The following is a 21,440-nucleotide window of genomic DNA, read 5'->3' on the forward strand; positions in this document are numbered from 1 at the left end:
GAAGCGGTTGATTTAATAGCTGTAGGGAACACAGATCACCACACACCTCAGGGAGAAATAAACAATGTGTCTTGGAATTCAGGCTCCAGTTACTATATTAGAATAGCTTTTAGCCCCATTCACAAAGCACTGTTCATTTATTTTATTTCAGACTGGAGGGCATTTTAGAGAGACATTGCACTTTGCTGCAGTTTGATAAAAAGGGCAGCTATTTTAGGAAGCTTTTGGTAAATCTGTCAAGGAAATAACAGAGCCCCAAAGATACAGCAAAAAGCAATATATTTTTACATGTCCATGCTGTAAATATGTGCCATCACATATCTCCCAGCTTGGTGAGATAAAACAACACCTTTTATCACAAAGAATATGGGCAAAGGACAGGCCGTCACATCTTCAATTACCCAGAACATGGAGACTTGGTGCACTGTTTATTTTGTGCTGTTTTTACCTTATATTGGCCTTAATAACAGGTGGAAGCAGTTAAAGGCTAAATAAGTTAGTCCTGAATACAGTTTTGGTGGTGTAATAGTAGATTTTAGGAGATACAACTGTGAAGGAATTGGGGATTTGGTTCTAAAAGAAGGACAGTGCTGTAAAATGGTGGGCAGATAGTAGTTATGAAATATTGTTTTTTTTTTGCTCATGCTGTAGATCTTATATTTGGTTCATGAACACATTATTGTACTACCATTACTATTGTTTTTTGTATAATTTTATTAGGTGGATCAAAGGCATGACATCGTACATGACATTAGTTTAAGTAACATTGGCAGACAGGCAGCAATCACAGTATTTATCATCAGCCAATAATCGGCAGCACCCAGTTTGGGAACCTATGGGTTGAATTTAAATTTTTTTAGAGCTCCCCATCTTCTCTAACTTTCCACATAATCCTGAAGAGAAAACCATACACACTGTGGAATGAGCCTTTATCTGCAGTGAAAACACAAATGCTCAACAGGATAAACAGGACACCTGAAGAAAAAAAAAACTTCTCAATCGTTTACTATTGAAGTTATCTAGGGAGTTTTTATACACTGTAGATTACACTGTGTACTAACACAGCTAGTTCCCTGCATTCATAATTCACATTGAATATAAATTACTTAGTGGGGAACATCAAAAAACCTTAGTAAGGCAATCTTTTGCCTTTACAGCAGCTTTAGTCTGTCTCAAATGGCTTTTATACAAATGCAAAACTGCATGTAGAGGGATTCTTCATGAATAAAATCTCTTGCTCTCTCCAAAACTTCCTAAAAAGGTTTAGATTTGGAGGCTGTGGGAAGTGTTGTTCACTCCTGCTGTCCATTAGACCACTTTTGTATGTGTTTATTGGTAATGTGTATTTGTGTAGAGGCATTATCATCCTGGAACATAAGGACCCTTCCAATATTGTTTGTCTTCGCTGTAATAGTTCTTCCTAAAAACATAATTGCACTTTTGAGTGGTTTATTCTTTATCTATTATATGCTTTACTTGTACTGTCAGATATCATGTTGTTTAGTTCTGAACTGTAAATGTATTGTTACACACTTATCTATATTGCAGACTGTATTGATAATGGTGTCATCATATAAATAAAAAAGTCACATGGTCTTATAGCCATGTTATGGTCACACCTGTCTGCTTGCCTAACCAGTATTTTACTCCCCTTGCTAAGTTACATTCTCCTTCTGTGTGTTAGCTTCCTTTCCCATGTATTGCAATTTGGTGCCCTTCCACTCCAACACAAGGCTCTTCTCATTCCAAACTTCAATGTGACAGCGCTCTAAGCTTGCTGAAAGGCATAGGAAGGCATCTGGGCCTAATAAGCGGATACTGTCTTCAATTAACACAAAAAGAAAGAAAAACAAAATTGTATTACATTCTCCAACACCTATATTTTACAAAACTCATGCACTTTTTCCAAGCATTCTGTACACAGCAATTCTCTCCTCTGCACAGATAGGTCATAATAATCACATTCCCCTCACCGTTTTACCCATCCACTCTCTGCATTACTTTTCTGGACCTTTAAACACCTAGTTATATTCAATAGTGCCCATCATTATATCATCCACACTCCTCTACTGCACATCCCTATAGTAACTACTACTTGCTTTCACACCCTCCATGCAATAGCCTCAGTCATATCCTCCACACATCTTCTATGCACATACTGCCCCCTTTTCTTACCTGCAGCTCTGCTTTCCATCACACTAGTCTGCTGTCATATTCACCATTCTCCCCTGCACATAACCTCAACATTGGCCACCCTGGAACAGCCACACTTTTGCTAGTTGTAATTGTGAACCAATTCTCAGGTTTACTTCTGTAGTCTGATAAAAACAAAATATTCTTATCCAATTCAAACATGATACATTTATTGTAAATGAGTGCAAATATAATCAATGGGTCTTCAGAAACAACAAAGTATTGTAATACTTTATTAACTGGGAGTAGGACTGGTGCTGTAAAGATACTAGATTCACTGTCACAGCTATACCATTTTACCGAGGGATGTTTCCAGTCCCTCATCTAGGAACCAATGTTTGGCCATTTATTACTACCTCTGCTTTACATAAACTGCAGCACATGCAGCCAGTTCAGTGTTGTAAAGCATATAAAGACCAAGGAAGAATTCCATCTTTACTTTCTAATTCTTGAATACGACACCTTTTACATTGCAGCCATGTTTGACAGCTTTACCTAAACAAAATTTTACTAAGGAATAAAATATGTAGACCATTGCAGACCTCCCATTCTGAAAAAAGCCCCCCTGGCTGTGATGCTGATCCAGTGGCCTCTGTGTTTTGAAGGCATTGACAGGGAAGAGGTTTATAGAATTGGAGAACAGTGTACATTTTGACTTTCTTGCACTGCCAGCTTGTTCTGGGCCAATGAATCAAAGTATTGAAGCTAGACACATCCAGGCAAAACATCTTTAGGAGGAGGTAACTATTTCTCTTTATATAAAATTCTTAAAAGAAAACCAGTCATGTGAAAAATTTAGAAGCTGCCATTGACAACCCTTTCTTTAACTGTACTTGTTAACTGGCTGTACTTTACTTACTATAGCAGTAGAGTATGTTCACTTTGTGACTTTTTACATTACTTCGTAAAAGATTTGGGTTTGTTTGAATTCAGCTTTCTTACTAAGCAAACTGAAGAGTTTGCCAAGAAACATGCAATACTCCTTAGGTAAATCGTCTGACCTAGACCAAATATGCAGATAAGGAGTTCTAGCATTAATCTGGTATTTATTAGTAATGTTTCTGGGACCTAAAGTTTTGAACCCAAAAGGTTTAGCATGGGAGCCATATAAATATTTTAGGGGAGGGGAAGCAAAGGCAGCTACCATATTTCTATCATTAAAGGAGTACTTTAATATCCCCAAAGGTCACAGAAATAGATATGCAGCTAGATTTTGTAGTGACAGCCTTTGTTTTCTTATTGTCACTTCCTTGTTACAGCAACTATGCAAGGTGTCTAAATATGACTAAGTACAAGACTTAGGCTATGCACACACATCAAATGGTTCTCATCCGATAAAATCAAAGGACTCGTCTCAGATGAGAATCATGTATTTGTCCTGGTGGATCCATGAAAGACAAGAGACTAACGACCAAAATGGAAGTGCCATTGGGGAGAGCGCAGCAGGGTGCTGCACGCTCGTTCTGTCACCTACCCTCTCTATAGAACTGAACAGCACTCTATGTACAGCACTCTACTCATCTTTTGCTGGTTTGTCATTGGAAATGATCGTGAAAGATGTGTCCTGTGACAATAATCTAGCGTGTGTATGCAGCCTTAGACACAATGAACTCCGTAGTCTGCACTTCACAAAAAATCTGGTCAGTCCCATTTCCTCTTTTCCTGCGCAAAACAAGCCAGCAGTGACGTGTGGATTTTGCTCAGCATATGGCACCACAGAAAACAGCAGGGATACAACATGCATCTTAACACATTTCTGTGCAAAATGTATCACACATTATTAACATGTTGAAGTAAAGACCAAGAAAAGATAAAGACCAGCTCTCAGGTGCTCCAACAATACATGAAAACTCACTTGCACAAGAAAAACTCAGTAAAAGTATTGTATAGTAGAACAAACTTTTATTTACCTGAAACTATGATGTCTGTATGATGCTCATGTCAGCAACAACTGAATTTATTTACAATTGCCTAAAGGCCAAACATGCGCTTGCAGTAACTGACATTGTTTTTTTGTAACAGAAGCATCACAATAAGTTGTATTGCACCAAAATGTTAATCTGCTTTCATTTAATAAGTTACATTATTACAGTGCAAAAATGACATTTGCACACTTAAAACAAGTTAAAAAAATTAAAACTTATGAAATGGTGATCTGGAGATTTACATTTTAAACATTCAACATCTGTAGCTTTTGATTGAGTTTATAAATAGAACAAGTGCATATTGTACATAGCTGTTTATAAAGGAAATGATACAATACAGACATTTGGCTACTTACAACTGAAAGCATGCACTATAATGATATTGTACATGAATCAATGACATCTTACATGGCGAAAACACAAACTTGGCTGCTCAGGATTTCTTTTTAATCCATTTGGTGTTAGAGTCCTAACAGTACCAAGCACTTGGGTGCCCCTCAAACAAAGAATAAAACATGTTTAATAAATATATTGCATTTCACTGTGCACTGAATAATTAAAATCCACAGAATCTTCCAATTCTGCTGCGGTGTATTTTTTTTTTCAGTATAGCAAATTTTCAAAGCCCATTAGACATGCCTTTTCTTGTACCCATTAACTGCCTCTAAACACACACATGCACGCAACAAAGCAATCTTACATCTCTGCACAATTGTTTAAGGAGGGGATTACTCCAGTTGTTCTGAAAAGGAAAGAAGAAATAGCAGATCAGCTTTCAGAGGACTGTAGAAAGACCGTTGCAATTGTACAACAGAAAATCATATTACTGAGCATATAAGTCTATCAACTAAAAGCAGTATTTGGAATTTGAAAGGGCAGTTACATATAATTCTCTATGCTACATAGAAGGGGAAGTATCACATCAGGTCAAATTCTATCATGCAGCAGAACTGCCATAAATGGGATAAAAATATCTCAAAGTCTGTACTGGTACTGACAATTTTTAAATTAGGTTTAGCATGGTATTTAAAAGTAGATACTTCTCTTTAGGAGGGAAATATTCCTGTTTGTAGTAGTGAGCAATTTAAATGCACACCGCCATCTACTGTATGTTGACCTACCTGTAACATGGATGATAATATGAAGAGGAAGGAGCCTTTATCATTAAAGCCACATATACCTACATTTTATGAAACCTAACAACTATGGGAACAGTAAACTGTTGAGTAAAATGTAAGCATGACGAGTTTAAATGATTCTTTCAGTAGACTCCCAGATGGATATGTTTTGTAAAAGAACTTCAGGCTACAAGAATATGCCGGGTACAGACACAGATAAAAATCTGACAAAAGCAATCACTTTTTCCTAAAGGCCCCATCATTAAAAGATGCCTAGAAGGAGCTTATGCACACAAAGACTTGCAGGCACATTGAGATAAGTGAATAAAATGAGGCTTTTAGGAGAACAGATTGCTGAACCACAAACATATAAGAGTTTATTTCACATGCACTCTTTTCCACCTAAGTCTGTAGCCAGGAATTCTTTTTAAAGAGACGTAGAAAAAAAAAGTGTGCCCAAGATGGTGCTGGAATACAACAAGAGCAATATTGGGCATAATGACTACTTCACATTCCATATATTTGCAGGGGTTATGACAACATGATATAGATGGAATGGATTTTATTCTCCAGCAGTTGTTTAAGATATAAAACAAAATGAATACAGGTAACTGCCAATTTATTCTTGTATAATTTTTTATAACAGAGAGAAACCTAACGGTAACAATGTCTAATTCTAAATATACAACTATTTAACACCACCAAGGTTAAATGGCATTCAGGTGCACAGTGATTTCCAAATGGCAAACATTTTCATTAGTCAATGTGAAGGTGAAAAAAGTGTGTTAATTTTCCCAGTTTTGAGTATTAGAGGTGTGAGAGGTTAAGAATGAAAGGAGTGAATGGGTCATGTATCACACATTTTGATGACATTTGTCCAGTTTCAGATTTTCTGCAATATGATAACAGATGAGTCACATTGAATAAAAATATGTAGGTTCTGGTTCATGCATAGGACAAAAGTACTTCACTTGTGGATCAGGGTCAGTTTATATGAATATTACAAATGACATTGCAACTTTCTGGGGTCCAAGAAACATTTGTCATTTTCATGACGAGACATTGGAATAAAATTAGGTCCCACTCAATTAGTAAAGCTGTAGACAATTCCATTTCCATATTAAAAGGTGTTTTTTTTTTTTTTTTTTTTTTTTAAGTAGAACATACTCACCTAAATCTGAACCTTTTCCAGTTTCAGGAAATCACTGAACTGGAACTAAAGAGTTACAAGATGGCCCCTAAATTCTCCTTGCACTTTTAATAAGGTTTCAGACTCCTCTACAGGATCCAGAGAGGATCCTGAAACTGGCACAGAAAAGGCAATAAAAAGTGTCCATGGATTCAGGCAAGATAGAGGAAAATATACCACCATCAAGAGAGTAGTGTGAGCCCAGAAATCAGATTCAGAGGCTAAAGTTATGCGGCACCATATTATCAAAACATACCGTGTTAGGTACACAGGATGTATTTTTTCCCTTTGTATATTATGAGGTTACACCAGGTATTTGTACACAGTTTACCTCCCTTATTAAAATATGTGATATGTTCTTGTTTTGATTTTCTGAGGACAGACAAAAGCACACAACGTGGTCATTCATATTCATCAGACAATATTCTCTTACATCAGTCAATCTTACATAAGTAGACTATCCTGACTGGAGGGGAAAAAAATGCATATATATATATATATATATATATAATTCTGTAACGTGTCCCTGCAGTTCTGAAAAGGAGACTAAAACTGATTGCCTGAAATACAGACAACCAGCTAAAATCACATATACACTTGTATAAGAACCACATGGAATAGTAAGCATATGAAAAATGAAAACCACACAAAATCATTGTAAAATCCAGTGTCTTGACCAGAATTAGCAGAATTCAATTTTCAATTCCGGTGCCTTATATACCAACGAACTACAAAGGGAAAGAGTACAATCTAACCGGGAGTTTACCGCTATTATGAGGAACCATTATTGCCAGCTAATCTAGTGCATGTTATTAGGTTTGAGAATTACATTTACCTTGGACTTATTATAATTACATAACTACAATAGTTTCCACCCCACACTTTGGTACCGACTTATTACCCAAAACCCATAAAAAAAAAAAAAAAAAAAAAAAAAAAAAAAAGAATTAAGGCTCATCTCTAAGGAATTTTATCAACTCAACCATGGAAAATTAAAGACAGAAGTTCTAAAATAGGTCTGAGATTACCATGTATTTTTCTTACTTAAAATGGTGGTAATTAGGTAAAATAGTATGAAAGCTTGATGAAATGCAATGGAAAAAGTCATACAAGATTTTCTTGGCAGCTTCGATGTATCAGACTGTGCAGTTAAACACTGCTTGGTCACTAGGAATGCTTGCTTTTACTGTAACCATTTATGGACATAGTAGGCTTGAACCTCTTTCTAGCAAAAAGGCTTTCACTTGCACTTCTAAAGAAGGTTGTTGTACCAGCAGCTGTAACTAAATGCATTAACGAGCCGAACTGCAACCTAAAGTCTACCCTAAATACTTTCAGATGGAGCTAAACGAAGTTGTACTTATGGAAGCACCTTTTGGCTGAGGTCAAAACTGCTGTGAAGGTACTGTACTGTGAATACTTTTTACTCATACTGCACAAGTCGTCTAGAATATGTTCAATTTCCCACATTTACCAGGACGAGCAGTAACAGCAGAATACCTGCTTTTCAGTCCAACTCATGATCTGCACTGTACTTATAAGATAAATATGACAACTTTTACTTACATGCTAGTACATTATCCAGAAGTAAAAGTTAAATCACTTTAAAAAGTACAAAAAGTAAGCAAAGAAGAACCACCTGGACAAATTATGCACACACACACAAAATATAAATAAATATATATTTATATTTTAAAACCGTAAAAGTTTTTTTTCAGGTTCACAGTAGTGTCAAACCTATCAAGCAGGAACAGACAACTTAAAGTAAGGTGTTAAACACAAATCAAAAGATGCTTTTTTTTTTTCTTTGTTGTATGTGTCCCCACTAACTCTCTGGCACAGGAAGTAGAGGAAGTTCACAGAGGAAGAGGGGGGAAAACAAACCTATCGCTATCCCTCTGCTGCTCACCCCTTCCCCCAAAATACTTTTTGTTATTATTACACAGTATTTATATAGCGCCATCATATTACACAGAGCTGTACAAAGTCCATAGTTGTGTCACTAACTGTCCCTCAAATGAGCTCACAATCTAATGTCCCTACTACTAGGGTTATAACAAAGAACCCCTTTATCGCTGTTCTGTCTGTTATGTGTTAACACCTTTTGCTTTAAAGCTGAACTCTAGGCAAGTAGTATGGCTGCCCCTCGCTAAAGAAGTTAAATCTATTTTTTATGTTATAATGTTCTCCTACTTGCCTTTATTGCCCCCACCCCACAGTACATGATCTTAAGAGTGCCTGCGCCCAACTGAGTGTTAAATAGACGTGGATTAAGAAGACCAGTCATACAGTTGGGAGGAAGCCTATAGGAGCGTGGGAAAAGGTAAGCAAGATCTGTTTATTTTCCTCCTATATGAAAACCAGCATTTATTTTTTGCCTGGCAAAGGAATTACCACCAAAGGGTAACTTGACTTTATCCCCAGTTTGCTTTAATGCAGCATTTTAAAGACTGCAAACCAAAAAACAGGACTGGGACTGCAGGTTTTTGTTATGACGCCATTAACGTAAATTATGGGATGCTACAAATGTTGTGCATTGCAATAATACACAGTTAAACGTGTCACCTTAGGGGTGATTTTATGATAAACTGAACAGGGACACCCTCTGTGCAATAATTTGGAGTGAGGCTTTAAAAAGCGACCAAAAAGAAAGTTAGGAACAAAAAATAAAACAGGGACCCTTAAAAAAAATAATAAAAATAAAAAAAGCCAATTTTCTGTTTGCTTTATAAAGATGTTCCAATCAGATAAAAAGGTCATACATTTCCTTGCTGAATGATATAGATGACAAAAGTGATGCAAGCTCCCCACTCAATCATTCACCACAAACTGCAACAATAGATAGGTGGTGGTTGTTTTTGACCTGGATTGTCACATTTTTCAAAAGTGGCAGACAACAGTTGTCAAGAGTCTATGACCACTAATTATTATATTTAAAGTGACAATTGCGGCTAAAAAAACAAAACAAAAAAAGTATTAAGTTACTCTATTAAATTGGCTTCCTATTGCCAAATTAGAGTAAATACAGTATGGGATTTAAATCACTGATTGCCACCATGAAAAATATGATCAACTTTTCACAAATATGGTATTCTAAAAGCAGCAATCATAAAAAGTAATAGTGTACCATTATCTGGTGTATACTTCCTTAAAAATGGGCCCCCAAAAAGTCTGAATTTGACTTGGCCTACCAGACTTCCATCTATAAAACTGAAATAACTTTTAAGCCGATTGACCATTTTAAGGAATATTTACCCTGCAATGCCAGTTATCATAAAATGAATAATCTCAGTATATACAATCATTAGGACACCTTACCTTTAAGCAGAAGCATAAATAAAATGGGTTGAGAAAAAAGCTGGACTTTTGGCATGAGGTTCTTAATCTACAGTGTATCTTAGATTTAACTTTAACCTGTCTAGACTGATAAAACTGCATGCTGGAGAGCTTTGTGTTGCACAGAGAAAAACCATTGTTCTATGCATTTAGAGCTGAAATAGTGAAAATTATTTTCCCTTATTTCCATTTTTATCCAATTTTCCTGAGAAGTGACAGCATTTTTACACCATTATCCACTAATCATAAGGTCTTCTGAAACAGTTATTGGGAGATTATAAAAGCTGACAGGCCTGTAGGGTTAAACACTCCTATCTGCAGTTTTCCACTGTCACACTAAAAGGGGATTATATGTGGCCGTTATGCACATTATTCTGATCATAGCCAAGTATCGCCCACCGTGCATACAGCATTGGTGATGGGAAACACTACTGACATACATCAGTACTTGGTCTTCAGTTTTGTTGCTTAGATCAGCGTTAATTATTACACAGCTACCAGATGTTGTAGGTATAAATACCCAATTAGTGCACTGACAAAATTAATCACACCGTTTAGACCTAAATATAGAGCAGGGGTCGGCAAACTTTTATGGCCACTAGGTCATTTTAGGGTTGGGTGGGAGCACACTAGGCCGAGTGTCCCACCCTAATGGCTCTGCCCCCCACCAGGGAACGCCGCTTCAAGTGAAATCCCTCTCCTCCGTATGCATTGCGGAGGAGAGGGTTTTACCTTCAGGGAGCTTTTTACTATATACCGCGGCAGCATTACCGCCGGCAGCGGTAAATAGGGGAGCCACAGCAAGGAGGGGGCACTGGAGCTCCGGTGGTTCCTAACGCCCCCTGGCAGATCAGGCTGGCAACACGCGGCTCCAGAGCCGCGGGATGCCAGACAGCATTAGGCTGGATTGGCCAGGGGGGCAATAGGCCGTAAGGAACTACTGGCTGGGCCGTATCTGGCCTAAAGGCTGGAGTTTGCCGACCCCTGATATAGAGCCCTGTAGTGCAACTTATGCTAAGAAATACTGACCTGGTCACTGCGGTCATGTGATTTTCTTCATACAAATACAATTCATTTCTCCTAATAGGCCAGTAGTGCAAACACCAATCCTGTATTATAAACCATTTAAAGAAGCCTTTAATGCTAGCAGATCAGGATTGACAGGTTTACCAACATCACCGAAGAACGGAATTAAATGGGGATAAAATAGCTGGACTGATCTTAGCTGTGCACATCACAGCTCATTTGATGTGGATGTGTCCTAAACAAGCAACTTTAGTCAAACGATTTAATGCCCATGTCACATGATTGAGACATGCCAACATGATAAACACAAATATGTTTTACATTTTGAACCTCTAGCCATGTGCAAGAGGAAAATGTGATATTTACTTGTCTTTACGTACCCACAAAGCAGATAACTGAACTACTACCTGCTCTTATCCCTATTTCATGCAGTTTGCCTGTGCCTATCTATGGCAAATAGTACAATGAATTTGTGTTCGTGAACCAGATTACTTCCCATCAACTCCCACAGATGTGAAAATCAACTCATGATTTTTCAAGCTATATTTCAACTAAACCTTAAGAAGATTTTAATGTAAACAGTACCTTAAAGTATAGATCAGTATGTACCCACCAGCAGGGTCAGGAGAAGGACCCACACTGGGGGGGCGCACGGGCCAGAGCTGCAGGCCACATCTCCTGAAGTAATCGCAGGCTTGGGGAGGTGGACAGGTATTGTCCCTGGACACAACCCGCCCACTCTCCCATCACAGACCTGCTCACATCATTAGACCTGCAATGGGAGAGTAGGCGGGTTCTGGAATCATGATGTCACTCTGGGGGAAGTTCCTTCCCCTTTGAGTGACACATGGCTCCGTGCACATACACGGTACGGAGTCTGTGCATTTAGTGGTCTGCAACCTGCGAAAGGTTGGGAACCACTGATCTAAAAGACCATACTCTGCTCGAGCAGGTCATCTGGATGTTAAAGTATGCAAAAGGTGTTTTGGTATGTAAAGCGGATGTGTATGAAATGTGGAGGACAGACTCAGTGCAAAGCAATGGGAAACTTAACCACTTTTATTCTTTAGCAACAATACAGACTGTTATTTCTAGCATCGTTACATGAGCTGGCTATGAAGGAGACTTTCAAAGGCAAGGAATACTCACTTTAGTTGATGAGTGTTGGAAGGCATTTGGAGAAAAACACCACAATTAGGACGGTTAATGATCTAAACTTTGGAGGCTGACGGAAATCAACCTAAAAACATGCTCTAACAGTTAAACGATGGTCATTAGTGTCACTTTCAAATAAAAATAGATCTATACAATATGTTCATTTGGTCATGTTCTATTTACAAGTTAAAAAAATTAAATACACAAAGTTATTTCCCCAACTCTGATAATACAAGTTAGCAGAATAACCTGCAATGATAATAGGTGGATGCTTGCGTGCCAACAACTGAAATAAGATCCAGCTTTATCTTTGCAGTGCAAATTATTTGTTCATTCACACAATATGTTCTAATGCAGAAAAATAAAAAGATAAGGAACTTGGGTGATAAAGCAGTTTTCAAGACAAGACATTGGTTTCTCTGTCCATTAAAACCTTTTATTTTTGTCTAGGATGTGAAGTATAGCCCATGAGATGGGCAACACTGGCAAAATGAAAATGTCTTACAATAAAATACATTAGACATTTAAATAAATAAACTTAAAAATCTACGGAAGGAGACTTTATTTGAACTAGATTGGGGTAGAATGAGCTGCACAAGCAACAGGCATACCTCTTATGGAAAACTGTGTAAACAGACCCAAAAAAAACCAAACAAAAACAAAGAAAAAGGAAAAAATATAATGAAATGAGAGACTAGAAAACAAAAATACTGACTGAGGTAGCAGTTATCTGCTTAGTGCAGGAAAAAATGGCTTATGGCTATAGAAAAAGCCCATTAAAACAGACAGCATAATGATATCAAACCAAATCCAAAATGACCATGCAGAAAGACAGATCATGCTTTGTAATTTTAGACATTTAATCACTTTCCCTAAATCTGCTGCTAATTTTCTGCAGATAATGTCCATTGAATCAAATTAAAAGTTCCTTTTTGCTTCCTTATGTTTGGGTGTTTTTTTTTTAAACGATAATGATTATTATTAAACAGAACACTGTACATGCTTTTTTTCCCCATCTACAAAAAATATTTGCATAAAATAGTGTTAATTCTCTGTACATGAACACTAAGTGTATATGTATAAAACAAAAAAAAAAAAAACAAAACAAAAAAAAAGTGAGGCACCTCTTATAGCCAAGTCAAGAGGTGTGTGTTTGGAGGGGGAAGCAAAAAAAAAGACCTAGTATGAGAAAAACTTGCCTTCACCAGCACTACGTTCATGTGAAATTTCAGCAGAAATAGACAGTTGCTTTAAAACAAAAACAGAAAAAAAAAAACAAAAAAAAAAAAAATGAATTGGTTAAGTTAAACATTTCCATTCCATAAAAATGTCAGTCAAGACCAAAACATCTCAGTAATGTTAGTGTCGGTGCTGTAAAGCCAGATAACCAGAGGTAAAGTAATGAACACAAACGGCCAAGAAATCCCCTCAGTGCATGCGGAAAAAGTGCACGGTTTGGCGGCAGGCTTTTCACACTCTTTACCAGGTTCCAAGTAGTTACGGGCAATAAATTTAAGTGTCTCATCCAGAAGAATAACCGGTAGTGAGATTTTCAGCACCATCAACCACTGAGTCAGGTTCAATGGAGTGATTTGGAAGATGAGCTACAGAAAAAGAACAAAATCAAAACCGTAAGCAAAAACATTTTTGCAAGTTCGAGATCACTTAAATTCTTCAAAAAGTAGAAGTACTTACAGGTAATGGTTCAACATAAAGAATTAGGAAATGGAGGGACATGGATAAGCAAATTGAGCCCAGAAGCCACACATTCTCCCATGGAGGCATTCTCAAAAGAGACTGGTTTTCAGACAAGCTGCAAAAAAGACAAAACATCAATCTTATAACACTGCTTAATGTATGCCATTTAAATACAAGGCAACATATACACAAAGAATCAAACATTTATTGTGTGAAAAGAAAACATTTTTTATGTCAACACACATCCCAGCTATGCAATTGACTTTGATAAAGGAGAATATTTCAAACATTACATAACAATGCACTGTGCTAAAGCTTAAAATTACCACATACATTGGGAGACAACATGACATGAGGACAGAGTACAAAATAAATCTTTAGACCACATGACCATTCACAGCAAGTCCAAAAGGAATTGGAGTCATCTGCTTTCCACAGAGAAGTGTATCTCTAATACTCCAATTATTGTCTTTCCCAATTCAGTTTTATTTTCAACGAGGATACATTGTGTATAGTAGACGCCATACATTTCCAGACTGATCTGTACCTATCACACAAGACTAGAAAACGGCTAAGGGGAAAAGGAGTATATAGTCTGTATTTGCACTAGGATCTTAGACAAATTTTGGAGGAACGGTCAGGATGCTGGCTGTAAATAGGATGTGGTTGAAAAAATAAGGATCACCAATAATGTACAGTTAAAATTTACCTGTTCAGTGCATTACACATTTCAATAGTGACAAGAACAGACAGTGCCATTGTCATTGGGTAGGGAGACTCGAAAATTTCACACTGAACATTCTCAAACTCTGGGTTGTCTTCTTTGCACTGAAGGAAATGGCTCTGGGAAAAAAAAGCAACCTGAATTAGCAAACATACGACCAAGAGACAAACAATTAAAACAAGAAAGCAATTTTTATTGGAATGTTTGTGCTCAATCTTCCGCTTTATTTTACCCTTTTCATGGAAGAATCACCATTATTCTGATGGCAGGATAAACACCATATGCATTTAATCAGGCATACAATCATACTATAAAACACCACAGATTATGAGGATCAGCTTCTCATTTTCACTAAACATATCTCTGGATAGCAAGAATAAAAAAATAAAAAAAACATATCTACTTTCACAGATTGATCTTCCCTATACAGCTAAAATAATGATATATTAGTACCAGTTGGTAGAAGGTTACTCTTGGTCCATCTTCAGCAGCAATAAACCACCAGGCAGCAGCACCAACTGTAGCGGCACCAACATAACCTAAGCCAAAACAAAGAGGTGGTAAATAGAAAGGTATTGGCAAGTTTTTTTTTTTTTTTTTTATGGTCTCCTACATCCCAAGACTTGACATTTATGTAAATGTAAAGAAACAGTCCCCCCATACCTTGTTTTTTTTTCAATTTAATATATAACAATATATATATATATATATATATATATATATATATATATATATATACATACATACATACATACATACATACATATACACACACACACATATATACACACACACATACAAAAAGTTCAATCATATCTACATTATACATACATTTCACTTGTGCTGTTCCTCTAGGTCAAATGGATAATAAATTCAGTGCAGTAACTAATTGGGTCAAACACTATTTTCAAGTAGCTAGAGATCACAGCATTTATGCACAGGCTGAAAGTGTTATGATTGAGGACCCAGTAACCTTAATATACATATAAATGAAAATGCTTTAAACTCAAAAAATTGGACTTAAAAATGCAGACACTCTTCATGAAATCACATGATTAGTGAAGATTAAACATGTTTTGGCAACTTTATTGTTTGGTAAAACATACAGCATAATTGAGCCTAAAAGTTCTAAAAAGTCTAATGTTTGCACTTTATCTCTTAACATGATTGAGAAATACTCACATCCGATAGCAAGATAACGGAAAAAGAGCCAGCCGCTAATGAGTGGTTCCTTAGGATTACGAGGCGGCTTGTTCATAATGTCTAAATCTGGTGGATTAAAGCCCAGTGCAGTTGCAGGAAGACCATCAGTCACCAAGTTAACCCATAGGAGTTGGACAGGTATTAATGCCTCAGGAAATCCAAGGGCAGCTGTCAGGAAAATGCTACATGGGAAATAAAAGGCAAATTAAATATCTGCTATCAAAATGTCAAAGCAGTATTTGCATCTTAGCAAAACAACAAAGAAAAAATATTACTTTAAATCTATTCTGCAAAGCCTATACAAAGGTTGGGTATATTTTTGGTTTTAAATCTGCAATTTACTCTCTCTCTAATATGAATATTTAACAATTTTTATAAGGTATAAAGTAAACATTGAGTGAATTTAAAAAGACAGTTTTAGAGAAAGTAAGCCAAGCAGAGAACCTACGAAACACTAACAGTACAGCAGGCCCTATGATACATACCAAACCACTTCTCCAACATTTGAAGAGATGAGGTACCGAATGAACTGCTTCATGTTGTTGTAGATGGCGCGTCCCTCCTCCACAGCAGCCACAATTGTAGAGAAGTTATCATCAGCCAACACCATTTCTGAAGCAGTTTTAGCCACTGCAGTCCCAGATCCCATAGCTATTCCAATTTCTGCTTTTTTCAAGGCAGGGGCATCATTGACACCATCTCCAGTCTAAAACAGAAATATTCACAAAAGATGGTAAATTAATTTATAGTTTTCAGTGAAAAAACACAATATGCAGTATTTAAAAGTTTATTTTTGCAAAATGAGATCTGGTTTTGGTTTTATCAGCATGCTTTAAAAGCAGAGCTAAAAGCAATTTTTCAATTTATTGTAAAATATGCCTTCATTAAACCTTATTCCCCAATATTCCAGTATTGTTCACATCCATCTCACTGTCCCACTCCCATCTCTGGTGTTTTACCTATGCCTTGTGCTGCACCTTTTCTCTGGAAGAGAAATGTTTGATTGACATTTCAATTCTGCAGCCTTCTGGGATACCAAGGTCAAATATCCCACAGGGCTGCATGATTTGTTTGATGTGTCAATCCAACTCGCCTAGGTCAAAAAACTGGAGGGGCAGGATAAGGATAGAAGGTAAATAAAAAGATAAAAGCACTGAGAAGAAAAAAAAACATGCTTTTTATTACTGAAATCAAAGGACCCTTAAAATGGAGAAGTTTCCTTGTGCCAGAATGGTCCATAATTTTATTACATAATTGTGACAAATTCATTAAAAAATAGTAAGAAATATTACTTTCATTAGCTACTTACCATGGCTGTGATCTCATCAAAAGACTGCAGAAACTCAACAATTTTGGACTTATGTGAGGGTTCCACACGAGCAAAGCAGCGTGCATTCATGCAAGCATCCCTCTGTGCAGCCAGAGACAACTCATCAAACTCGCGACCCGTGAAAGCCTTTTCTGAAACATCTTCATCTTCACGGAAGATACCAACACGACGGCAAATTGCAACTGCTGTGCCTTTGTTATCACCAGTAATCATGATCACACGAATTCCAGCCTGCCGACACATTTTCACAGATGCAGCCACTTCACTTCTAGGAGGATCCAGCATTCCAACACAGCCAACAAAAGTCAGATTGGTCTGGAGGTGGAGACATATCAAAGACAATTAACAGATAAAAGTAGAACTGGTAAAATGCAACTAAACTCACCTGTCTTTTACAGCTAAGAAATGTATTATGTGTTATAAGCCCTATGCGAATATCTGCAGAAGCCACAGTTATTGATATTAGCTTTTGAAAATGGCAACATTTGAACACTATCTCCTGTCTTCATACATATACAGGTGGACAATCGAAAATACAGCCTTCAATTTTGCCGGCATGAATTACGGATCGCATTTACAATACAGGGACTGCAGTACACTGTTTGGCCACTTATGTTTTCATGGTGCTGTTCTACAGAAACAGCTGATAGGTCTGCTTGCTAAACTAAATACACGTTGAGATGTCCCTGCTGCCTGAACGGTGCCAGATGTCCGTGGTGCTGCGAGAGAAAGGCTGGCTTGTGTGTGGAGGCAAGTATAAAACTAAAACAAAAATCCAATACTCCTTAGGTCTGGAGGTTGCCGGATTTTTGAATGTCAACCTGTACTGGTTCCTTTGTTTCAAGTAAAAATACAATCTCTTTAATGCCAAGGGAATGTGGTATACCTTATTAGGTGAAACAAATAAATATTTTACACAAATACACAAAATTTTTTACACAAATATTTTTTATACAAACGCACAAGCATTAAAAAAATACTTTACCTCATAATTAATGAAGTTGGAAGATTCCTCAAGATTCATTTCTTCTCTCCGTGGGGGGTTATCATGAGTTGCCAGAGCCAAGCAGCGCAGGGTATCCCGGCCTGTGCCCCACTCTCTTATCACACTCATGACCTTCTGTTTAATTCCAGGTGTCAATAGTACTTTTGCACCTCCAACACGAATATGAGTACAACGATCTATTAAACCTTCAGGAGCACCCTACAACAAAAGTAGTATTGACCGTATAAAAATTTAAAACCATGAATACTGTAAGAAATTTTAAAAATATCACTATTTACTACAGAAAAACACAGTTCATATCATGTGAACATTATTAATTACCTTGACAAACATTTTGTTCAAGTTTGTGCGACTTGGTTTGTTTGGTGTGCAGTAAACAGACATAGATTTCCTATCTCTTGAGAACTCCAGAGTGAATTCCTTCTTCATTAGTTGTTTAATAACCTGTAAATAAAAAAAGGTATTTTGTACAAGCAGATCAGATAAGGACTTTAAAACAGCTGGGTTTTGGTAAAATTATAACTATGAAATAAACAGTTCAATTTTAGATGAAGCAGGATGACCTAGATGGATTGAAATGAAATATGTCAGAGGGGGATAAGATAAGGGGCTCCTCAAACTTTTGTGATTTGCAGTACCCGAGTAATTGTGCCCAAAAAGCACTTCCACAACTGCGGATTTCAGAGTTGAATTTACCTATTATTTTCTAGCAATAGACAAATATAACCAAAGAAAAACACAAAGAAAACTGCAAGAGACTAACCGAGTTGCAAGCATTGGCACGCTCTATTCTTGATAGTCCCTTTAAATCGGTGTCAAATACATTCATCTTTTCAACCAGACAGGTAAGAGCAGTCTCTGTAGCTTCCCCAACTTTTTCATAAACTCCCTTTGCCTAAATTTAAAATAAAGCATTACAGACACGGTTAAATGTAGAAAAGAGATGTACAAATCACAGCATATCAGGCATATCTTAAACAAACACACAATTGAACTGGCACTTACACAGATATCATGTAAAACAATTGCCTCTGGAAAGGAGTTTATGACATTTTAACAAAAAAAATATGGCTGCATTGAACAATGGCAAAAAAACAGCATTTTGTTTTTGCATCATTTGTCAAAGAAACGGTGCCGTCAAGTTACAAATCACATAATATATGTGCAGTCATACACAATTCAAATATTAAAAGGTATAAAATATACAAACCTCATTGAAGTCTAAGGATGAATCGTTACAAAGTGCACAGATAGTGGCAAGTTCTACTAGGCCATCATACTGGTGACATTTCACTAGTTTGTCATCTTTCAGCCTATTGAAAAATAAAAAATCAATAATAAAATATGATAAAACCTGTTTACATCTACTTTCTGTTGAAAAACCGAGACAGTTTGCATTTTAGACACCTTAATACAGAAAAAACATGCCCATGTGTAGTTCATCTCTAGCACCCTCTTTTAATTGGTCATCCACTTCACTAAGTGTACAATCTCCTTTACAACCACCATGTAAGCTCAAGGGTCTGCTGGGTCATAAAAAAATGGAATGAATGGTAAAATATTCAGTTTTGTTAAGGTCAAAAAGGATCAAATAGAGGGATTGTAATGCATTTTTTTAAATGTTTTTAGCTACCTTGAGTGTGGCTCAAGGTTACCACTTTCAGCATGTTTTTTTTTTTTTACCTTGAGCCACACTCGGGATTACTGCTGAAATGGTTAAACAGAAACTTTAGAAAAAAAAAGAAGTGCTACTGGTAGCCCAAAGCTTTCATCTAAACTAACAGTAGTTTATGTTTAGGTTCTCACATAACAAATTGCCTGTCGATACAGCTAGATTTGTATTTTTTTCCAATAAAAGTGACAGTCATACCAAAACACAGAAAAGTGCATTTATAGCTGTCAGCGTTTATTCATATAGGTTTTTATAAGATGCTATAACTGCTTAAAAAAGGCTAGCTTTAGTTGGGGTTTTTTTCTTGATTCTCTTTCCAACAGTACAATAAAGATTAAAGTAAATCAAGGTCTTCTCAATCCTACAGTACAACAATGCTGAAGTGAAATTTAGCTATAAACAGAAGTGCAGATGTCACCCCAATGCTGGGGGGGGGGGCAGATCTTTTAAAAGACTAAATGAATAAGAGAATGGACTCTTGACGAGAGCAGTGATAATGCTAGTGAAACTGCAGCATTTATATCACTTTATTTCAAAAATTCTATTTTAAATCTATGGCGCCTTAAAAATGGTCTTAGATATTAGGAGTTTTAATAAGAGGTGCACTTATTAATGTTCTTTTTTACACTCCAGTCCTTGACCGTGCTCATAAAGCTGCTCCTGGCAAGCTAGAGTAGTGAGTGAAGATAAAAGGACATAAGCAAGTAGCACAGCGATATGTAGAAGTATACAATATCCGTAATTGCATGCACTGCATTTTTACAGTATTGAAAATTAAAACTACCCATCAGGATAGAAATATGGAAGCTGCCATTGCTATCTTTATTTGAACAGACATGTCTGTAATTATCACCAACTGAATCTCTAGTTAGCAAGTCACTGTTTTTGACACACATTGTTACACTTGCAACTCACTAGAATGAAAGGACTGATGTAGTTGACACATCTACCATTGATGACTAGAGGTCACTATTGGCAGCTGCCACAGACATATACCTAACCCTTTTTCATTATATTTAATAATATTACCAATATGAGAGTACCTTTAAAGTAGTAACTTCTTTACAACTTCTAAAACAAATTCTCAAAATGACAACAAGGAATGATATTAAAGTATCAGGTTATCCAGCCAGAAAGTATAAAGATTGAAGAACTTACACTTCTCCCATGGGGGCATAGGTAGAGCCAGTTACGGAAAACTCGTTCAGAAAGCAATTATCACCTTCAACTCTATCAACAACAAACATCTGTAGAAAGATAAAAACAAAGTTATCAGTAGGATAAGAAAAAAATTACTTCCCAACTAACCTCCCATACAATAGGATTATTTAGATGAACACCTTTTACATAAAATTTGAGATGAGTGCCAAAAGAATCTACTAGGTCTTTTACAGTTTACACATTTAGCAACAATTGATCCCAATACAATTGCTTCAACAACAGAAGATGCAGCAACAGGTAAAATGATCTAGGTTACACGCTCACAAGATGACATGGCCCAGTGAAGGTATATGGTGTTCAACTAATCTGTAACAGAGATTTGTCAAAAGGTTGATCTGTTGCTACTAAGTGATTGCAATCCCCCACTCTTGAGTGCAACACACCCGGAGAAATACTTACCTTAGTATTTGTTCCAGCAATCTTAAGTGTGGCCCTGCCTGGAGCTGCATTGTTTTGCTCCAGAAAGCACCTCCTCACGGTCCTATTATTCCTGCACATGCATTACACAGCCATTTTTTTTATGAAGCCCTATTCTAAAAGGTCACTGCACTTAGAGGGGTAGAGTAGTTCTTTTTAGGTGGAGAAGTGACAGAAGAACCTTAAACAGGACGGAAGCATGTCACCTGTCCAGCTGTACAGAAAAC

The 21,440-nt window shown here is 36.8% G+C and overlaps 1 protein-coding gene across 2 annotated transcripts in view; it reads right to left on the bottom strand.

The window, feature by feature from the left end:
- Positions 1-4,075: 4,075 nt before the first annotated feature.
- Positions 4,076-21,440, bottom strand: part of ATP2A2 (ATPase sarcoplasmic/endoplasmic reticulum Ca2+ transporting 2) — a 34,068-nt gene continuing 16,703 nt past the window's right edge. Inside the window, exons 9-21 of one of the 2 annotated variants that reach the window (XR_011921441.1) lie at positions 20,734-20,822; positions 19,114-19,216; positions 18,667-18,798; positions 18,225-18,347; positions 17,883-18,101; positions 16,877-17,212; positions 16,053-16,273; positions 15,547-15,749; positions 14,818-14,903; positions 14,350-14,483; positions 13,638-13,755; positions 11,937-13,546; positions 4,076-4,860 (exon numbers count right to left, since the gene is read on the bottom strand). Coding sequence is in view for 1 of the 2 variants with exons in the window: in XM_072415888.1 (XP_072271989.1) it covers positions 4,847-4,860; positions 13,426-13,546; positions 13,638-13,755; positions 14,350-14,483; positions 14,818-14,903; positions 15,547-15,749; positions 16,053-16,273; positions 16,877-17,212; positions 17,883-18,101; positions 18,225-18,347; positions 18,667-18,798; positions 19,114-19,216; positions 20,734-20,822 (1,899 nt within the window). In the remaining variant the exon portion in view is untranslated. The remainder of the gene's footprint in view (positions 4,861-11,936; positions 13,547-13,637; positions 13,756-14,349; positions 14,484-14,817; positions 14,904-15,546; positions 15,750-16,052; positions 16,274-16,876; positions 17,213-17,882; positions 18,102-18,224; positions 18,348-18,666; positions 18,799-19,113; positions 19,217-20,733; positions 20,823-21,440) is intronic. The other variant, XM_072415888.1, reaches the window with a different exon arrangement.

Source organism: Pyxicephalus adspersus, chromosome 6 (assembly GCF_032062135.1).
Source record: "Pyxicephalus adspersus chromosome 6, UCB_Pads_2.0, whole genome shotgun sequence".
NCBI classification, from domain to species: Eukaryota; Metazoa; Chordata; class Amphibia; order Anura; family Pyxicephalidae; genus Pyxicephalus; species Pyxicephalus adspersus.